This window comes from Leptosomus discolor, chromosome 3 (genome assembly GCF_034619465.1).
Source record: "Leptosomus discolor isolate bLepDis1 chromosome 3, bLepDis1.hap2, whole genome shotgun sequence".
NCBI classification, from domain to species: domain Eukaryota; kingdom Metazoa; phylum Chordata; class Aves; order Leptosomiformes; family Leptosomidae; genus Leptosomus; species Leptosomus discolor.
The window spans coordinates 20,722,748-20,741,480 of record NC_141393.1 but is presented as its reverse complement, the minus strand read 5'-3'; the positions used below and the strand labels follow the sequence as shown (position 1 = coordinate 20,741,480).

Genomic DNA, 18,733 nt, shown 5'->3' with positions numbered 1-18,733 from the left:
TAACCAGCTAAACCTAAAGTCATGTTTGAAGTTCTTTTGTGATTCCATAGATACTGCCAGAAAAGTAGTGGAGACTTGACATGTTTTAACCCCTTCTAAAGAACGGGTCTGTGGGTGGGTCACTGCTCTCTGCCAGCTTTTTCCTCTTTCCAGTTCACCAACTTCACCCAGCTGTGAGTAAGAAGTAAGAATCTTGGCAGTACAAATGTCAGTGGCTGGGTAGGAGAAAACCCAACGAATTAACATACATTTTTTAGAGGAAGTCATTCTGGTCTTTGTCCATTCCCACATACACAGCTAGAGGATGAGCAACTAGGCAGCCAAGGATACACAACCAGAGAAGCTTAAACTAGATGACCAGTTATAACACCTGTAGCACCTCATCAGTCATGGCTGAGCAAGTAGGAGATTGTTGGGGGGGGGGGGGGGGCAGGGGGGATGGGGACTGCAGGTAAGGAAAAGGCAGCAAATTGGGGAAATTGAAAAGAGTTTAGGCAGTATAGTAGGAAGATGTAAGCCACAACAGTAGGAGAACAAGCCTTAGTAGTAGTACTACTAATAGAGCGTCCTATTATTCTTTTTTTTTCCAAGAATAAAAGTGTATCATCATGCAAATATAAAAGAAAGATAGTAATTACTTTATTTAAATAAAGTTTAAATCAATGTGGATTTTCATAACCAGGTTAATCTCTTAATTTACTTTGAGACAGCAGTGTTTACTCTGTATATTTTTGTGTTGTGTTCATATGCACAATTATTTCTGTAGCATAAAGAGTTAATGGATACTTTGGTTTAAAAATTCTCATAGTATCAAAAAGGGATGAACCTATATTTCAGGTCCTGATTTCATTCCTTTAAATATGACCTTTTCAGAAGTATTAAATTAGATACTTGAAGGAGTTTCCATCGCTACTCCTAAGTCATTTAGGCTTTCGTACAGATTACTTAAACCACTTCTGTTCCCTCCTCACCACGTGTACAGCATTAGTGCTGTAGTGTACTGTTAATGTGTACAGAGTTAGAAGAATTAATTTATAGCAAGAAGCCAACTGAAGGAATCACTAGTCAGTGGAACGAGGGTGGTAGTGGTAGAGCATCCTTGACCTCTATTAAATTCACAGCACAAACCCCCTTCTGCATGTAGTTGCCTGGATTACCCACTTGGACAAAGGTGTCTCACTAACTCTTTTCGGTTTAGAGCATTGAGGGATTAGAGAAGAAACAAAGAAGCTGGCGATGGAAGGTGGAAGAGGCAACAGCACCAAACCTTCATAAATTAGTGCAGTGGATAGAGTGATTGCAAAGCATTTGTCAGCTTGGGTTGAGTGTCCATATCAGCCTCAGGGAAATCAAATCCCTGCATCTTGCGCAAATGCTGCAGTTCTAGTCTGTTATAGGCAGAGGTGTTTCCTACATTTCCAGCTGAGAGGTGGCCACTGTGCAGCTGAGAATGCAAGAGTCCTGGAGCCGCCAACAAAACAGTGCACAAAAGGGTTGCTGCCTCGGCTGAGTGATGAGCACATTCCTCTGGGACAGCTGGGAAGACCTGAGGTCTTCATCCACCTGGGGCTGAGGGTTGAGCTAAGGTCTAGGAGCTGCTCTTCAGAAAATACAGTGTCCGCACATCTCTATGTGAAGTGGAGGTTTCGTGGCTTGTAGTGCTGGATTTAGATGCCTATACCAAATATCCCACCTAAGGTCTCTCTATTTTTTGTGGATTATCTTTTAAATAACAAGTATTGGTGGGTAAGGGTAACCTGAATGATTTTTAATTTTTTTCAGTATTTTTGGTTCACAATGTCTGAAGTGCAGGTTTGTTGTAAAAATAGCAAGTCTAATACTTGTGTTTAAAATCCTTCTTACGAGAACATAATGAAAGACTGGGCTTCTTTCCAGTACATAGTGATGTTCCAAATCTGAAATGGCTTTATAGAAACATAATTTCCATAAATTCTGCATATCCACTACCAACTAGGAAACAAGGTAACAAATAGAAACTACCAATTTCCATAATTTTTATGACTGTAAAGTTAGAAATAAAGATAGAATGCATTTTAAATGAAAATTAAAAGATAATTTAAACAAAATCCTTTAAGTCTTTTTGGAATAATAGAATTATTACTTACCTTAGATACCAGCTGGAAAGAATTACAGAAAAAGGGTATTTTTCAGTTTTTTTGTCATCTTTTTGTGTAGTGTCACACACTTGCAGGGAAAGCCTACAGCAAGCATATAGAACCATTAACAAGGATTTAAAATATCTAATTAATTTTTAGAAGTATTTGTTTGCTCTCTGTAGTTTAGGAGAACATACAGCATGAGAATCCTGATTTTATATTCAGTGAGGAAATGTATGTTTGGATCACATAGTTACATGTATAGTAGATCAAAGATAGGAATCCATTATATGTCTCGGTTTCTAGGTTTAAATCTCAGAAAATAATTTCTTAAACAAAATGAAATTAACTTGAAGAGTTTACAGTCCAGTTCTGGAAGTATATTTACATAGACCTTAAATTTGTGACTGGAAGTTTTTTATTGTAAGAAGTAGAAAGTGTGCATTTTAGTCAGGAAACCTAATTATTGGAAAAGCTGCTATAGTAGTGCAAGTACTGGGATCAGTTCTGCTAAGTCCAGTGATCCTGTCCCCAAGTAATTTATTATTTAAATAATAATCAAAATCAGTAGAAAATTTTTCACTGGAAGACTTCTGGCTCTCGTGCACGGGTTTTGAAAAAAAGAGGCAAAGTAGCCAAAATGCATACCATGTTCACGCTGCTCACAGTCCCAAACCAGTGCAGCTTCTGTCACTCCTGTAGCTGTCCAGGTGCTCTAATTATTTGTAGTTACCATCCTTTTGTCGGGTTTATATTTGGTTAATATGTAATTTGCTGAAAATCCCCTTCTCCTTTAAAATTCTTTTCACATATCTAAGCCTTCAATTTAAGTTTAGTTTCTACTATTGTGCAACTAACTTTGAAAACAGACTCAATCTAAACAAATACTTGTTCAGGTCAGTAAACCTGAAATTATACTTGTGAAACATTTTAACATTAACACTGTCTACCTCACTTCAGTTGTTTTATAGAAACAGTAAAATACATCAGTATTAGTATCAATACTCTCCACATACCAAATCCTCCAGTTTTTCCTCTGACAGTAGCAACATACATCTTCATTGTAAATATTTGACACAACAAAAGGCAATTTTGAGTTTCAGACTGAAGATACAGGAAGAGTATTATAAATTGAATTCGGTGTAGAAATTATACATTTGATGGAATGTCTAGGTGAAACAGCCTAGGATCCTAAGAAGACAAAGGTTTACTTGTTATTATTCTTTGCCTCTTCTGTTTTCAATAGTGCTAAGCATTATTTCAGCCAAATTAGTGTCTTTGATCCTTTTTCTGTGATAAATTTTCTACGTTGGGAAAACAGGTGGTTCACAGAGAGAGGGCCTTAGATGCTGTCATTGATGAACAGGTTACAAAATCAATCCCTTTATTTGGCACAGGAGGCGAAGTGTAGGAGCAAGCACCATGGGATACCATGGGAGGACCATAGGAAGCTTGCATCACAAGTTTTGCTTTTTATGGAAATACTCTTAAGTTAAAGACTGTTCTATTCTTTAATTGAAGCTGTAATAAAATACATGATTTTCCAGGATAGAGCCCCCAGAATCTAACTAGATATTTAAAAAAAAAAAAGTTGTTCAGCTTAAACTTTTACCCAGCAAGGAAATGTTCTAAATGGTGAGAAAATGTAACTTGTTAATGGCATGAAAGCTTTCAACAGGTCCAGGTGCTAGTGCAGCTGCAACCCTGACATTTTGAGGGTATCCTAAAATCTGAGCAGTCAGAAACACTTTTATTCAAAGTCCTCCACTTCCCGGAAAATGGTTCAATATTGTATTTCCTAGGGGGGGCCTCAGAAATACCTGTGAAAGAACTAAGTATTGTTGTTATCCTGCAGTTAGCGGGAGCTGGGTTCGAAATCCATTTGGCTGGATTGAGGACCTGAAACCTTTCCTCGATGGCACAGGAGTTCCATCGTGCTGGAGGAGCTGAGCTCTGGGAAGACAGCGCAGGGGACACGAGCGCCTCTTGAAAAATGGTGGTGTGTTTCCAGTGCCTTTGGGATTTATGCAAACTGGGGGTTAATGCATGGGTTGGGGCTGATCTTTGCACTGTCCACATGCCCATTATGGAAATAGGCAGAGGAAACCGTAAAATATTTCTCCCTCCTGACCCTTTCTGACAGTTTTTCTCGCCCATAAAATAATGATGTGTGGCAGCCTGGTCCAAATTAACTGCAAAGGACACAGCAGTAGTTTCGGTTGGGTTTATCCGTGTGCCATCTGCCGGTGATGCAAAGCAAGTGAACATTTCAAAACAGTCTGGCTTTCCTGTAGTCCATCTCCAGCTGAAGACGGTAAAAGCAACAGATTTCTGAGTGTCTCTCATCATCTTTAACTCAGGGCAAAGGCATTTATCTTACCTGAAGAGAATCAACTGTAGTTATAACAATGTCTTTGCATTTTTGAGATGCCCATGCTTGCACCTCCGCAATTCTATCATATAAAAATGAGTTAGGAGTGGTGTTGTAAGCGTTTATCTAGCAGTATGTGTCTGCTTCTGGAATTATAACTTGGCTCTGAAATAAAGAAAATACTGGAATATTTAGGTTATTTTGAGAACTGTGAATGAAACCCTTCTGATTCTCAGGTGTCTGCTATAATCTAGATATCTGGGGTATACATCTTTTTTTTAATCATTAGGACAAACTTTTATCTACTAAAATATTATAATCTAACATTCAAGTCCTCCCAAAGACTTGCATTCTTTAAACACATGAGCATTGTAACTTCAGGAAATCATGAGTTTCAGGGTGGGTGTCAAGTTAGACACTGAGTGCTACTGATATGTAATAGTGTACGGTAGAGAAATATAATACTTAAGGAAGAAGGCCATTATTGACAAAGGTTTGAAACCATTGTGGAGACAGGCATTCTAAATCGAATAAATTCTTGCTGTGTTCTGAATGGTAATATTTTTAGAATAATTTAGCGTTGTTTGTCACTATGTATGTTTAAATCACAAATAGAGATTAGGAAGAATTGTAGCATGAGGGGAATTTAAAGTGAACCATTTGAAATTGATACAGATGAGCAGGAATGGTGTCCTTTGGCTTTAAAGAAAACGGTATAAAGATAAAACAATTGCAGGACAGGGTTGAACAAATCTACAGTAGCATTTTCTTTTGTTTTTGTTTTTTCCTTGTCCCTTTCCTACTGCTGGTTTGGCAACTTCACAGCAAAGGGTAGTGGGAGCGCTATTATTGCAGACACCACCTCTGATACTGTAAAGCCACAGAAGCCCATACTGTATAAAGGCTGGCTTTTCTAGGTGTGAAATCCTCACACTAATTCAAAATTGCCTTGATATTGTTGGGCTTCATCAGAGTGCGAATTGAGTTTATTGATCCAGGTTTAGTGTAATTTCACAGTAGGGTCCTGTAACGAGTTTGCATGTGCGTGGCAAGGTTTTGGTAGCAGGGGTTTACAGGGGTGGCTTCTGTAGGAAGCTGCTAGAAGTTTCCTCTATGTCAGATACAGCCAATGCCAGCCGGCTTTAAGACGGACCTGCTGCTGGCCAAGGCCGAGCCAGTCAGCGACAGTGTTCTTCACCTCTGTGATAACGTGTTTAAGAGAGTGAAAAAGTTGTTGCGCAGCAGTAATTGCAGCGAGTGAGATGAGTGAGAATATGTGAGAGAAACATCCTGAAGACACCCAGGTCAGTGAAGAAGGAGGGGGAGGAGATGCTCCAGGCGCCGGAGCAGCGATTCCCCTGCAGCCCGTAATAGACCACGGTGAGGCAGACTGTCCCCCTGCAGCCCATGGGCGGTGGAGCAGATGACTGCCTACACCCCGTGGAGGGCCCTCACGCCGGAGTAGGTGGATACCTGAGGGAAGCTGTGACCCTGTGGGAAGCCTGCACCAGAGCAGGCTCCTGGCAGGCCCTGTGGCCTGTGGAGAGAGAGAAGCCCACACTGGAGCAGGTTTGCTGCCAGAGACCCCGTGGGGGGACCACGCTGGAGCAGTTTGTTCCTGAAGGACTGCACACCATGAAGGAGACCCATGCTGGAGCAGTTCATGAAGAGCTGTAGCCTATGGGAGGACTCATGCTGGAGAAGTCATGGAGGACTGTCTCCTGTGAGAGGGACCTCACACTGGAGCAGAGGAAGTGTGTGAGGAATCCTCCCCCTGAGGAGGAAGGAGCTGCAGGAACAACAGAGCAATGAACTGACCATGACCTCCATTCCCTGTTCCGCCCCTGTGCCGCTCAGTGTAGGGGAGAGAAATTGGGAACAAAGTTAAGCCCGGGAAAGAAGGGAGGGGCGGGGGGAAGGTGTTTTAAGATTTTGGTTTATTTCTCATTACTCCTCTCTCAGTTAATTGGTAATAAATTACATTTTTCTGAAGTCGAGTCTGTTTTGCCCATGATGGTAAATGTTGAGTGACCTCCCTGTCCTTATCTCAACCCTACAAGCCTGTTGTTATTCTTTTTTTTTTTTTTTTTTTCCTCTCCCCTGTCCAGTTGAGGAGGGGGAGTGATAGAGTGCCTTTGGTGGGCATCTGGCCAGGGTCAACTCACCTCAGGTCCCAAGAAAGTACTCTACAAGTTTCCACATATGCTAATGAGTTTAATTTTTTTTATTTTATCAAGACCCATTTTGTTACTTCCCTGACTAATCGTAGTCACTTGAAATTTATAAGGTCTTTTTGTAAGGCTTTTGGGGGAATTAAAACATTATTAAAGGAACAATTTCTTTTGCTGCAATGTCTGCTAATTAATAGTCAGACACTGTGTTAACTATCTTATGCAACATGCTGTTGCACTTAAACTAGAGCTACAGAATGTAGTAGTTATGTACGTAATTGCAGTAGTACTCTAACAAGTCATAACAGTGGGAAATAGAAAAAAAACAAACAACCCAAACTGGAAAGCCAGCTGCTGGGCATGCAGGAGGTAAGAAGCCATGAGAGGTAGGATTAAGGGGCTTTTAACATGTGTCATGGCTTCTTGCACCCCCCAGTCAGTTTGTAAATATGTCTGCCTTCGTCAAGCCAGCTGAAGGTCACTAAGAAGAGATTCTGACTCATCTTTGGTAGGTCTAGCTAGCTGCTTCATCATATGAAGAGTGGAAAGCTGGAAGTGACCAGTAAGTGTAGAGCAGTAAGATTTACTGCCCCAGAGCTATAGTGCCTCCAATTACTAGAAAATGCTTATATGGCAATTGCAATGACATATGGGGATGGGATCTGGGTGATGACAGATGAGAAGTAGGATGAGGATGGGAAGACCATATGGACCTTGATAGTAATAATAAATCTGTAGAAATTGGCTGCATGGTTTTATAATAGATGTTAAGTAAGCGTGGTATATTTACTCTGTTATAGAACTCTTGTTTATTTTGCTTTACATTTTAAGCAGAGTCTTGGAAATCTTAAAGGGATGCTTTGTATACACTCGTATTTGTAGCAATAGGATATCTCCTGTTAAAATTTTGTCTAAAAATGGTGTAGATTCTTAATTAATTCAGGTGCAGATTTTTAGTTTGTAGGTTATGTACCAGACAGTGGTTATGAGCCTGACAGTATGCCATTTATTTTCAAGGAGAAGATGTAGAGCTTGTAATTGACATTCCTTAATTTTTTGGAACAATTGGTTGTTTAAGTTTTGTCAGCATCTACACTTGTCTATGGAGTTCTGAGTCTGTGGAACTGCCAGAAGATTGAATGACAAACCAAATTCCTCTTACACTAACAACAGATTTTTGAAATAGTGTGTTCTCATTGATAGGATGATTTTTACACAAGCATAATTCCTTCAATGTATTAAACTTGCATTTTAGTTTAATACTAACCACAATCATTGTCTATGTACAGAATATTTTTCATATTAGTCATTGGACATAATGATAAAATTTGATCGATAAAACTTTAAAGCAAATGGGAAGTTAGCATAGTGCAAAACTGTGGCCATATCTCTGTGCAGTATAATGACCAATGTGAAGTTCAGACTGAAGTAATCTAATGGTTTCGACTGTTGTTTAGCTGTCTGAACCAGTGAAAGTACTGCTATCATATTTTGGTGTTTAGATTAAGTTACTTAACTACACTGTTGTACCTCAGTAATAGTGTAATGTTTAAATATGATTTTTTTCTCCTCTGTGAAAAAGGTCCGCTACAGTCATTCGTAAGTTCTTTGGGTAAAGATTCACTGCTTTGTCTTGTGTGTCAAAATCCATGTTTTGGTTTTTATAACATTTGTTTGTTTTTTTTTTTTAACACTTTATTCAAGTGAGTGAATACCCAGCTGTTGGCATTCCCAGATGTGGTCCAGCAAGCCCATTCAAAGGACAATTGAGTACCAAAAGTAATGGTGAGTAACATGTGCATTCATCAGAAGGCTGACATGGTTCCTTTTATGTGAATTCATTGATTTTATGATTAAAAAGGTTTTATAATTAAAACCTTTGCATTGAGCTCAATTGGTGAAGTTTTAATAGTAGTTACATTTAGTATGCATTACTGAAAATACGTTTGAGGAGTGAGTTTTGCCTTGGCTGTACTCCTAGCTAGAAACAGCAAGATATCATAGAATCATGGAATGGTTTGAGTTGGAAGGGACCTTGAAGATCATCTAATTCCGACCCCCAACCATGGGCAGGAACACCTTCCACTAGACCAGGTTGCTCAAAGCCCCATCCAACCTGGCCTTAAACACTTCCAGAGAGGGAGCACCCACAACTTCTCTGGACAACCTGTTCCAGTGTCTCACCATCCTCACAGTGAAGAATTTCTTCCTAATATCTAATCGAAATGTACCCTCTTTCAGTTTGAAACCATTACCTCTTGTCCTGTCACTACATTCCCTGGTAACAAGTCCCAGAGCAGAGAAGAGGGGGAGATTCACCTCCCAAATATATATATCCAAATATATATAGATGTCACATCTATGTTAGCTGGAATATAGTTATGGTTACTGCTTTAAAGAACCCTTGAGGTTAAACATACTCCTTTACAGTCAGTAGTTTACATAAACTAGTGTATGTTTCTGTGTACTGCAACCTCAGATGCTTTTTCCAAAAGATCACAGAATGGAGAAAAAGGAAGTTTCCATGCTGACATTTTCATATTCCAAGTTCAGCCACTTCTGTAGATATTTGTTGAGTTAATGGCTCAGTGGGAAAAAACAAACCAAAGGAGGCAGAATGATTTCATGTGATAGTAGCTACTAAAGAAAGATTACTGCCATTGGGCGAAGAAGTTAAGCACACGGTAATTTAAAGTTTTTGGCTTTGAATTGGAGTTAATAACTTTAAAATTTTAGTATTATTGTGCCTGCCTTTATAATGTTTAATATATATTTTAATCTTACAGCTTTCTGCGTTGACTCCCGAAGTCTAACTAGCCAGTACCTGATCAGAGATCACATGGTGTTTCATTATAACAAAATCCTTTCAGCCAAAGGTAAAAATGTATATGTGTGCATATACAATTGAACTTTCTACCCCCAGATTTAGCTCATTCTTTCAGAATAGGCTCATATCAGGAGGAAATTAATTGGATTGTAGGGAGTGTAGTTTTCTTCCTTGTCATACTCAGACTGATCTCAGCAAGGAGAAAGTTTTGTGTGAAAACATTTTCCTTCAGTGCTACCAAAGATACTACTTTAATTTTAGGGTACTTTGTGCTGTATTCTCTACATTCTGTTTTTGATAAAATAATAAATGATGAAATAAAATGCTGAACTGAAAATCATGAAGATAGTCACAATAGCAAGCATACGGAATTTATTTTAGGAATGAATACCAAACACATTCAGTTAAACTCAGACCACTGTGCCTATTCTTTTTTCTTATTTAAAAATGTTCATTATCTTTTGTTCATGTTTCAGTCAGTGCACTAGGTAGTCGTAAGGACTTTGAAAGTTGCCCCATGTGTTTGCAAATGAGAAAATCCTGTTACTAATCTGTATTATTGAGCACTAAAAGTTATATGATATTTTCACATATTTTAATGTTAGAAGGTACTTACATTTATCAAAAGGCAAATATTATGAAATCTGGTGCTTAAAAACCTATTGAACTGTTACATATCTGTTTGTTTCTTAATTATGGTGAGATCCTGATCAAAAATTTTTCAAATTTAGAAATGTGTGTTTATTCCACTGTGAACTGACAATATTCCATTGTCAGTTCTGTAATTGAAACCAAACTGTATTACAGCCAAAGGTGTTTTTTTTTTTTAAGGTCATGTAAGGAGTGTGAAGTACTGTGTTTAAAAAGTTAGTATCATGCACAGAGCTAAGAAATGTCTGTAGGTAGTTGTTAATGTTGTTTACAGTTCACAGCCTATTTTCATTCTTCATGGCCTGAACTTGTCTCAGGGATTTCAGTCCTACAGATATTAATGCTAGGGCTTGACAGGTTGTCCTGAGTATTTAAATTAAATGCATAAAAGTTTGCAGGATATGAGTTATGAGAAATGTTTTTTGACCGCCTCCCAGAACATCGTACACTCTTTTTCTAGGTATTTTAAGAAATATGGTTTTGGAGGTAGTTCTGCTGATTCTCTTCATCATCCTTGCTTTTCTTAATGTCTGCTTTAAAGAGAGGTACACTGGGGCTTCGAGCCAGGGTCCATGCTCACAAATATGCTGTCATTTCTCTACCATGTAACATGCTCAGTGTCCTCAGGTGTGCAGTTAAATGCCATCAGCACAAAGTGTATAGAAACCTTTTGTAAGGAATCTTCATTTAAATAGTGATTTTTCCTTCAAATATATCTTTTACTTAACATCGTTATCTTGAAGGTTCTCTGACTCTATTTTTAAATACACAGTAAGTAGCATATTTTTATATAGAGAAAAATTGCTGTGTTCTAATTAAATTAGTCTTTGTTCTGTGTTGTTTTATTGCTGCTTTTTTCTAGCCACCACAAATACTAAGTAAATATTGAATCGCATTTATTTTTTTCTTTTTTCAGCAGCTGTAGACTGTTCAGTGCCCAAAAGTAGGTTGACCAGCATCAAATGTAAGTATTTGTGATTCTTAATTCTGCAAAAGCTTCTGTAAAACTGTGTCACAGGTTAGGGCTGGGCTGGCCACTAATGAATGACAGATACTGTCTATGAATGCCTCTCCCCTCCCAGAAGGGAGAGAGACCTATGGGTTGGGAAAGAAAACTAGAATGGCTTTAATGAAACAATAACAATAAAAAATATAATAATACTAATAAGAGAATGACTAAATATATACAAAACCAACACCAAACCTAACCCCCCTGATGACGATACGTCACCACTGATGGCACAAGGCTGGCACTGAGGAAGTCCCAGGCTTGATTCAGGAGCTGGATTCGAGAACTGGATTCAGGAGCACATGGGCCAGGATTGAAGGCAGAAGAAAGGACAGAGTCCTTCTCTGATGCCAGCCACTGAAGAAGAGCTTAACCCTTGTGATTTCTTAGCTTCATCCTTAATATGACACATATGGAATGGAATGCTTCGTTGATCAGGTTTGGGTCACCTGCCCTGTCCGCTCCTCCATGCGGGTGTGACATTTTTACTTTATGGCACTTTAACATGGGGTACAAAATTTAGCAGTGACCTTGGTTGCTATAGGAGCAAGTATAAGCAAGAGCCTTTCTGCATACCATTCCTTGGCAGTAACTATAAACATCAAGCACTGTCACTACTAGAAGCAGACACTGTCTGGAAAAATATCCTGTTAACTTCAGAATGTGCAGTTACTTAGAACAGACTTAGCTGAAAAGTAAAGTCACTGAACAGAATTGGTTCTGTTCTAGCTCGAACCAGGAAAAAGTGACTTAACAGAAGAGCCAGAGGGATAGAAGAGTAGCAATAGAATATAACCCTTAAGAAAGCATTCATGTATCTGTTACTTCAGCTTTTCATATACTGCTCCAGCTATTTGTAAGAATCTGCAGTGAATGCAATGCTAGTGAGACGGACCTAGTCTGTTAGTGATTAGTTATGCTTAGGATCACAATTAATTTTGCTTGGGGTTCTTTTCATCCACATGATTAATGGAGCACGTGAGGAGAATTTTAGCATTTTCTCTCCTTTCTTCTCATACGATGTGAGCTTGAACTTTCAAGAAGAGAGCTTACTAGTGCAAGGTCAAGAGGAATTTTGGGAATGTGAGCTCCTGGGGACTGGAACTTCTCATTCCTTTTGCAGAAAACAAAGGCAGTTACAAGCCCCACAGCCTGTATTAAAGTGCAGTTACTTTTTCTGGAAGTTGTCTCATTTAATAACACTGTTTAAAGATACCAGTACTGTAGGCTTACTTCATATTGTTAGCTGAAGAGCAATACTTTCAAATCATTGATTTATGGAATACTAAATGAAGTGTATTAGTAAAAGGGGATAAATAGCGGCTGTTTGTTAAAATGATAAAGGTATATTTCTGTTATCTATCTGTCTTTTTCACTAATGTAATTAGAGAAAGTTCTTTTTTTCTCAAATTCAGTATTTAGTTACTGGAAAACATTAAAGTATTCTTTTAGGATAGAAAGATAAATCATCTGAGGACACAATATTTTGTGGGTAGTCTCAAATCCAGTTAAACAGAGTGGTACTGCCTTGTAAAATGATCAGAATAACTAGATGCAGGAAATCAGTCATCTTTTGGCGGAAAGACTCAATTTCATTAGAATTTTTTTTTCAGTACTTCTGCATAATGGATTGAGACTGAATTAAGCAACAAGCTGCACCAGGATCAAAGATGCTGTACATGGGATTGCCTTTTCCTGCTTTCAAAAGGTGCGGCACAGGCAGCAACAGTATTGCAGGGATATCTAGAGTCTGCAGATTGCCGTAGGAATTTCACATCACCTGTTCTGCAGAATCATCTGAAAAAATGTCTTGCTTCTCATGCTCCAGCTCTACCAAGATTTGCTTTGAAATAAGCATGAAAATACAGGGTTGGTGTAAGAAGAAAATTCACACCTACGTCTTTGTGTAATAAAACCCTCATGTAGCTTTTCTTTCTGCATCTGCTAGAATCTTTCTTAGGCTCCCTAATTAACGATTATTCTTCCATACCTTTTCAGGTCTTGGTTCTTTCTCAACACCAACAAATGCCCATTTATTATAGAGTCTGCTGTCTTTACAGATAAAATGCTTCTGAGCTGATAGCTTGTGTGTTTCACACCAGAATGAGTTTCCCTGAATAATGAGTTCATTTTGGGAGACAATGACGGTGCCTTCACCTTAATGGATAATTGTCATGACACTAGCAGGTGTACTCTGTAGCAAGGAAATTTCCATTTCAGTTAGCAAGGCTTTGTGCAATATGTTTCTCTTTCAGTTCATCTTACTCAGACCAGTGTCTGACTATGTAACTCTGTCCTGGTCACAGACAGAACATTAATCTCCTATACAGGGTGTAATGGAAACATTTCACCTTTGCTGCTGCTTTTGTTTTTACCCATCTGTTTGATAAAATTGGTACACTAAATCCTCGCTAAATTGCGCTTTCACCTCTTTTCAGACTGGGCTGGAAAAAGCTGCTGCTGTGTTTTATCTTATTAGAACATGAATACAACCAAGACAGCCCTAGATGATGTTTCCTGTTCACAAAGGAAAAAAAAATTAAAGCTAGGGGAAAAAAACCAAAACCCTTTGATTACAAAAAAACTTCCTCAATTTACCTACTGTTATTCTAGTATAAGACTTGGGAGTGCTAATTGTTACTTAATTGAAATTTATTATATTCCCAAAATAGAGCTACCTCATAAAGTGAAGCTGAGCATCATAGTTCAAGGACCGGCATCCTACTCAGTAGCACAGGATTCATTTGGAAGAAATGTTGGGCTCGCTTCTTGATCTCCCAGAGCTGAGTATCCAGTGTGGTTAGAGCATTTTGTCCTTAGATTTAGCTAAGTTCTACAATATACTTTGTTTGCTTGATGTTCTGCACTGAGAGGAGTTGTGCAATTATGAAGTGACAATGAATTTGCCATTTTAAAAAATCTGTTTAACAAAGCAATAAATAATGCTGTATTTTTTTCCCTAAAAGTGGCTTCTTAGGACAGTATAATGTCTCTGCCCCAGTTTTCAGGTTTTATTTTGTGAGGTGCTTCATGTTCTGTAATAAAAATGAAAGTGCTGAGTGAAAGATAGAAAGCAAAGTAATAATGTAGACTTATGTAAGCAATATCTTTTTATTAGAATATTCCTCAATGTAGTGTTTTTACTTCGCAATGCTGAAAAATGTTCCGAATTACATTTTCATCTTATATTGTCTGCATAAAATGCTACAAACACTTAATTTTCTTGAAGTAGAAGATTCCCTTTTTTTTTTCCACAAGGGCGAGAGATAGGTCTCAACATCTGATTTCACTGGAGTTCAGCATTTGCCCCAGACACAAGGCTAGAAATTATACAGCTTGCGTGCTGGTTCTGTTTGCCATTTCAGAAGAGGGTCTTTCTGCCTGATAGAGATGAGAGACACTGGTTCATAGGTTTCCTGTCTAGTGATTTCTTTTCAAGAGCTCAGTCTGTATGCATTGTCATTTCTCCTAATGCTTTGGAAACTCAACTTCTGTCACATACCTGCCTTCATGGGATCACAGAAACGTTGGTTGTAAGGGACCTTCGGCAGTCATTTAGTCCTCCTTGAGCTTTCTGCTCAAGATAGGACTTCTGCCAGCACTAGATCAGCCAAGTCTTGGAAACCTCCAGGGTTCGAGATTCTACAACCCGAGTAACCTGTTCCAATGTCAGAATATCTGCGTATCTAAAAGGTTTCTTCTGGGTATCCAATTCAAACACTGTCAGGATTAGAACTGAATTTACTTGAAAGCATTTATCCTGGTAATTCCAGTTTTAAAAGGCATGGTGGAATGAATATAAGGGGGTTAGATGCCATAAGGGGATTGTGATGGCCAACAGCAAAAGTGTCTCAACTGCAATAGGTCCAGGATTTTCATGTATGTGTTTGTACCAGATGCTTAAGATTATCCTTTCTTAATAAAAATCTGGAGAGCTAATTTCTATACTCAATGTGTACATGTAACTAAGATTTTTTTCTGACGTGCTTTCTTCAGAAGTTTTGTCATCTGACTGAGGTCACTTTATAAACAGATAAGAAACTCTGCCACACAGGGTGAAATTTGTGCAGAGTTAACAAAGGAGTAATTCCATGGGGCACATCTGCTTTCAAATTCTTCGTTATTAGTCTCGCTGCCTATTCAGGCATCCCTTGTCCAATATCTGCACTATTCTTGTAAACTCTAGATGTTTAGAATGAAATTGAAAATTATTTTAATTTATTTCATACCTAAAATTAGAGTGTTTGGGTTTTTTTCCTACTGTTCTATGCATTGTTCATCAAGAACTACAGATTTCTGTACTGTAATAGTAGCACAAGCAAGTGTTACATGTTCAGCTATTAAGCTTAGTGCAAGATATCATTTGTAGTGTCTCTGGCAACCCACCGGAGAATAGTTTTTCTTCTTCTGTCTTTTATGAAGTGGATTATGTGGAGAAGACAGCCCATAATTCAGGCAGTGAAAGTATCAAAAAAGTATGGAGGAAGAAAGTAAGGGAAAAGGATTTTTAGGACATATTCAACCAATTTCTTTTTTCTTGCTGGAGGTGGGACGCATATTTTGTCCAGGCATAGCTGCAACATCAATATGACTAAATATCGGGGGAGTCTCTGTAGTCAAGGGGTTTACAGCTTTATTCTGCCAGTAGTTCTGTGCCTGTCATTGCCTCAACTGAAGCATATTATTACTTTTTTCTTTTTGTATTCTTTGACTTACTATGTATTGCATCCCAAATAAGGAAGTCGGGTAAATTTTCAGTTTGAAATGCTAAGATTTATTAATCCTTCAGATAGTGTTAAAAAACATCCCCTGCAAATATACTTCATATACTGGTAAAATAGCAGGTATTTCCCTTTGGGGTTGTCGCCATGAATCAGTCATTAGTGTTTAAGAATTAAACATGATACTGTAGTTGGCATTCTCCCTGGCCAACTGAATGTGTTCTGTCCTTAAAGTGGATTTAGTTTCCACTGTTCTTTTCCTGGTATCTTAGCTGGCAGCAATGTAGGCAAGCTGCCATGTCACTGGGCTAGCAGTGAGCATGTTCTTGTGTATTAGATCAGCCTTATTGACTTAAAATAGTTGTTAAAATGTGAAACTTCTTGAAATGTGAAACTTCTATGTTCAGAATTAGTCCAAGCATGTTGATTGATACCAGTGGCCATTAGAAGTCTGTGGTTGTGGAATTTGTGCCAGAAAACTTGACAAAAGCTATGCCAAGTAAGACAGCTGCTGCTACACATGCCTGGTTTCTAACAGTACTAACTTTTCAACCCATATGTTTAGAGGTTTTTCCACAGGGCATATTGATAGTACAGCCTGAACCCAGTGATTAGTGTGCTTGGGAATGTAGGTCTCTTTTGATACCGAAGCAGGGGGGAGCGGGGAGAAGAAAAAAAATTATTCTGAGAAGTTACCCACCAGGAATCTATTTTAGCCTGATAGAACTTGAATACTTGGGGGAGGTGGGGTGAGATGGGGAGAGACAACAATTCAGACTGATTACAACAGTAATGTTGTTTTTCTACTATTTTGGGGTTTAGATTCAAGTAGAATTATCAAGAAATATGTATTCTTATATAATAATGTATTTAATTTTTTATTTTTCGTGTGTTCATGTATTTTAGATTATATCTGTCTACCTTTATGCTACGAAAAGCAATGATCTATGAAAAGCTGTCTTACGTATTTTGTTGTTGCTGCTGTTTTACAGGATGCTTTCACAAAATATCCCCATCTTTGATTCTTAACTTTTCTGTTGCGTTTTATCTTACATACACATTTCTGAAAATTATAAGCAACTCATAAGTTCTCTAGAGTCAGACACTCAGCTAATTGTAACACGTATGTTTTCAGTGTTCAGGTATGTCTTTGGAAAGGTGTTCTAATATATTTATCAAGTCTGAATTTTTGGAGAGCAGGAAAACCCACTGACTAAAAAATCTTTATGAACCTGTACTTTTAACTGTAGTAATTTTACTTCATTTTTGCAGAAGTTATTTAAAGTTTCTTCTACAAAAAGGTTTTCTTTCTTTTATTTTAGAAGATGTAATTCATTTTAGGTATGTATTTAGTACATCAAAAATACATTTTTTCATAGAGTGTAGTTGCAAAAAGACATTAGATAATTGAGTCTGACATCATGAGTTAAGCAGACGACAAATTTCATCCAGTTGTGCTAATACAGAACTCAACAACCGTACTGAGTATGGTAAATAAAACACATAAACAAGGCAGGCCTGCCGTCTTGACCTGTAAAGGTCAAGAAATAGAGAAAACATAATTTCCTTTTGTAGTTGTTTCAGTAGTTAATCATCATTATTGTTGAAAAATACGTCCCTGATTTTTAATTGAATTTACCCAGCTTTACCATCTGTCAACTGGGGGGGTGGTTGTTTTTATACCACTTTCCGCTATTACTGAGGATCACAAAATAGCTGTAGAATACCAGAGAACAGGAATAAAATTATTCTTTCCACTTATTCTCAGCATTAGCTCAGTACAATTATGTCTAAATTGTCCTTGGGGGCTGCCCCAGTGGTACCCTGAGACAAGATCATCTGTCCAAGCCCACCTAGAAACCAGATGGACCTTTCTCTAGGGTACACGAATGGAGGTTTACCTGAGCAGGCTCAGAAGTTTTCTTCAGCATTGGTGCAGCATTTCACAATTTCCAGGTAATAGGCTGTGCACAGGCTGCTGTACTCTTCATATGGCTGACACAAGTATCTACGAGATGTCTCTCAGATGAGGACCACATATGAGGATCAGAAGTGGATGGATTTGGGATAATCCTATGCTCCTAGCCTCTCCTGAAATTCCTCTGAAGGATTCATGTCTCGCTGCTAGGCTTTATTTCCAAGCTCTAGCAGTGGCCAAATTCTGCCATTAGTAGCTTTGCCAAGCGGTATTATATTTCTGAAGTACATGCCCTGATACAAATACTACTTTCTATTTGATACAAGCAAGGCTGTAGTATCAAGCCCTTAATAATCCTTTGTCACCTTTTTTTGTGGCGATTCCTCCCTTATTTGGTGAAACAGTGCTACTGATAATCAATGTGAAGGACTGCAGAATCATCTTTTAGAGTTATGAAAAGTAAAATGTCTGTTAAGAAATTTAGATTTAGACTTACAAGAAACCCAAATTTCACACCCAATGGCAAAATTTAATTTCCGTTTGATGAGATCTCACCCCAGGTGCTTAAATCATGCTGTATTGGGGATTTGTGTAGAGCTTGGCAGCTGACAGTAAAAACTTACTTACAAGAAGAGCTTGCTTGCCAAAATAATACCAACAACTGATATGCTGAACAATTTAATTATGGTCACTGCAGGCACTTCAAGCTCAGCAGAAATGAGGTTTATGTTTGCATTGTTTATCTAAGGGAATTCATAAAGGAAATAATAACCAGAAGTGTGTTAGTGCAAAAACGACTGATACAAAATCACAATGGAGGAATGCTCAGTGTTGGACAATTCTTTTGAGATACATTGTTCTGCAAGCTGAACTCAATTTAAATCTAACTTACTATTTCATTGTCTGTCATGGACATCAAAATGAAATAACTTGAAGGTTAGCTGCCAA

General features: G+C 38.2%; 1 protein-coding gene across 1 annotated transcript in view; it reads left to right on the top strand.

The window, feature by feature from the left end:
- The first annotated feature begins 438 nt into the window (after positions 1 to 438).
- The window catches only part of SPATA7 (spermatogenesis associated 7), a 41,532-nt gene continuing 23,237 nt past the window's right edge, over positions 439 to 18,733 (top strand). Inside the window, exons 1-4 of the mRNA XM_086462973.1 lie at positions 439 to 451; positions 8,364 to 8,444; positions 9,446 to 9,535; positions 11,054 to 11,101. Of these exons, the coding sequence (XP_086319099.1) occupies positions 439 to 451; positions 8,364 to 8,444; positions 9,446 to 9,535; positions 11,054 to 11,101 (232 nt within the window). The remainder of the gene's footprint in view (positions 452 to 8,363; positions 8,445 to 9,445; positions 9,536 to 11,053; positions 11,102 to 18,733) is intronic.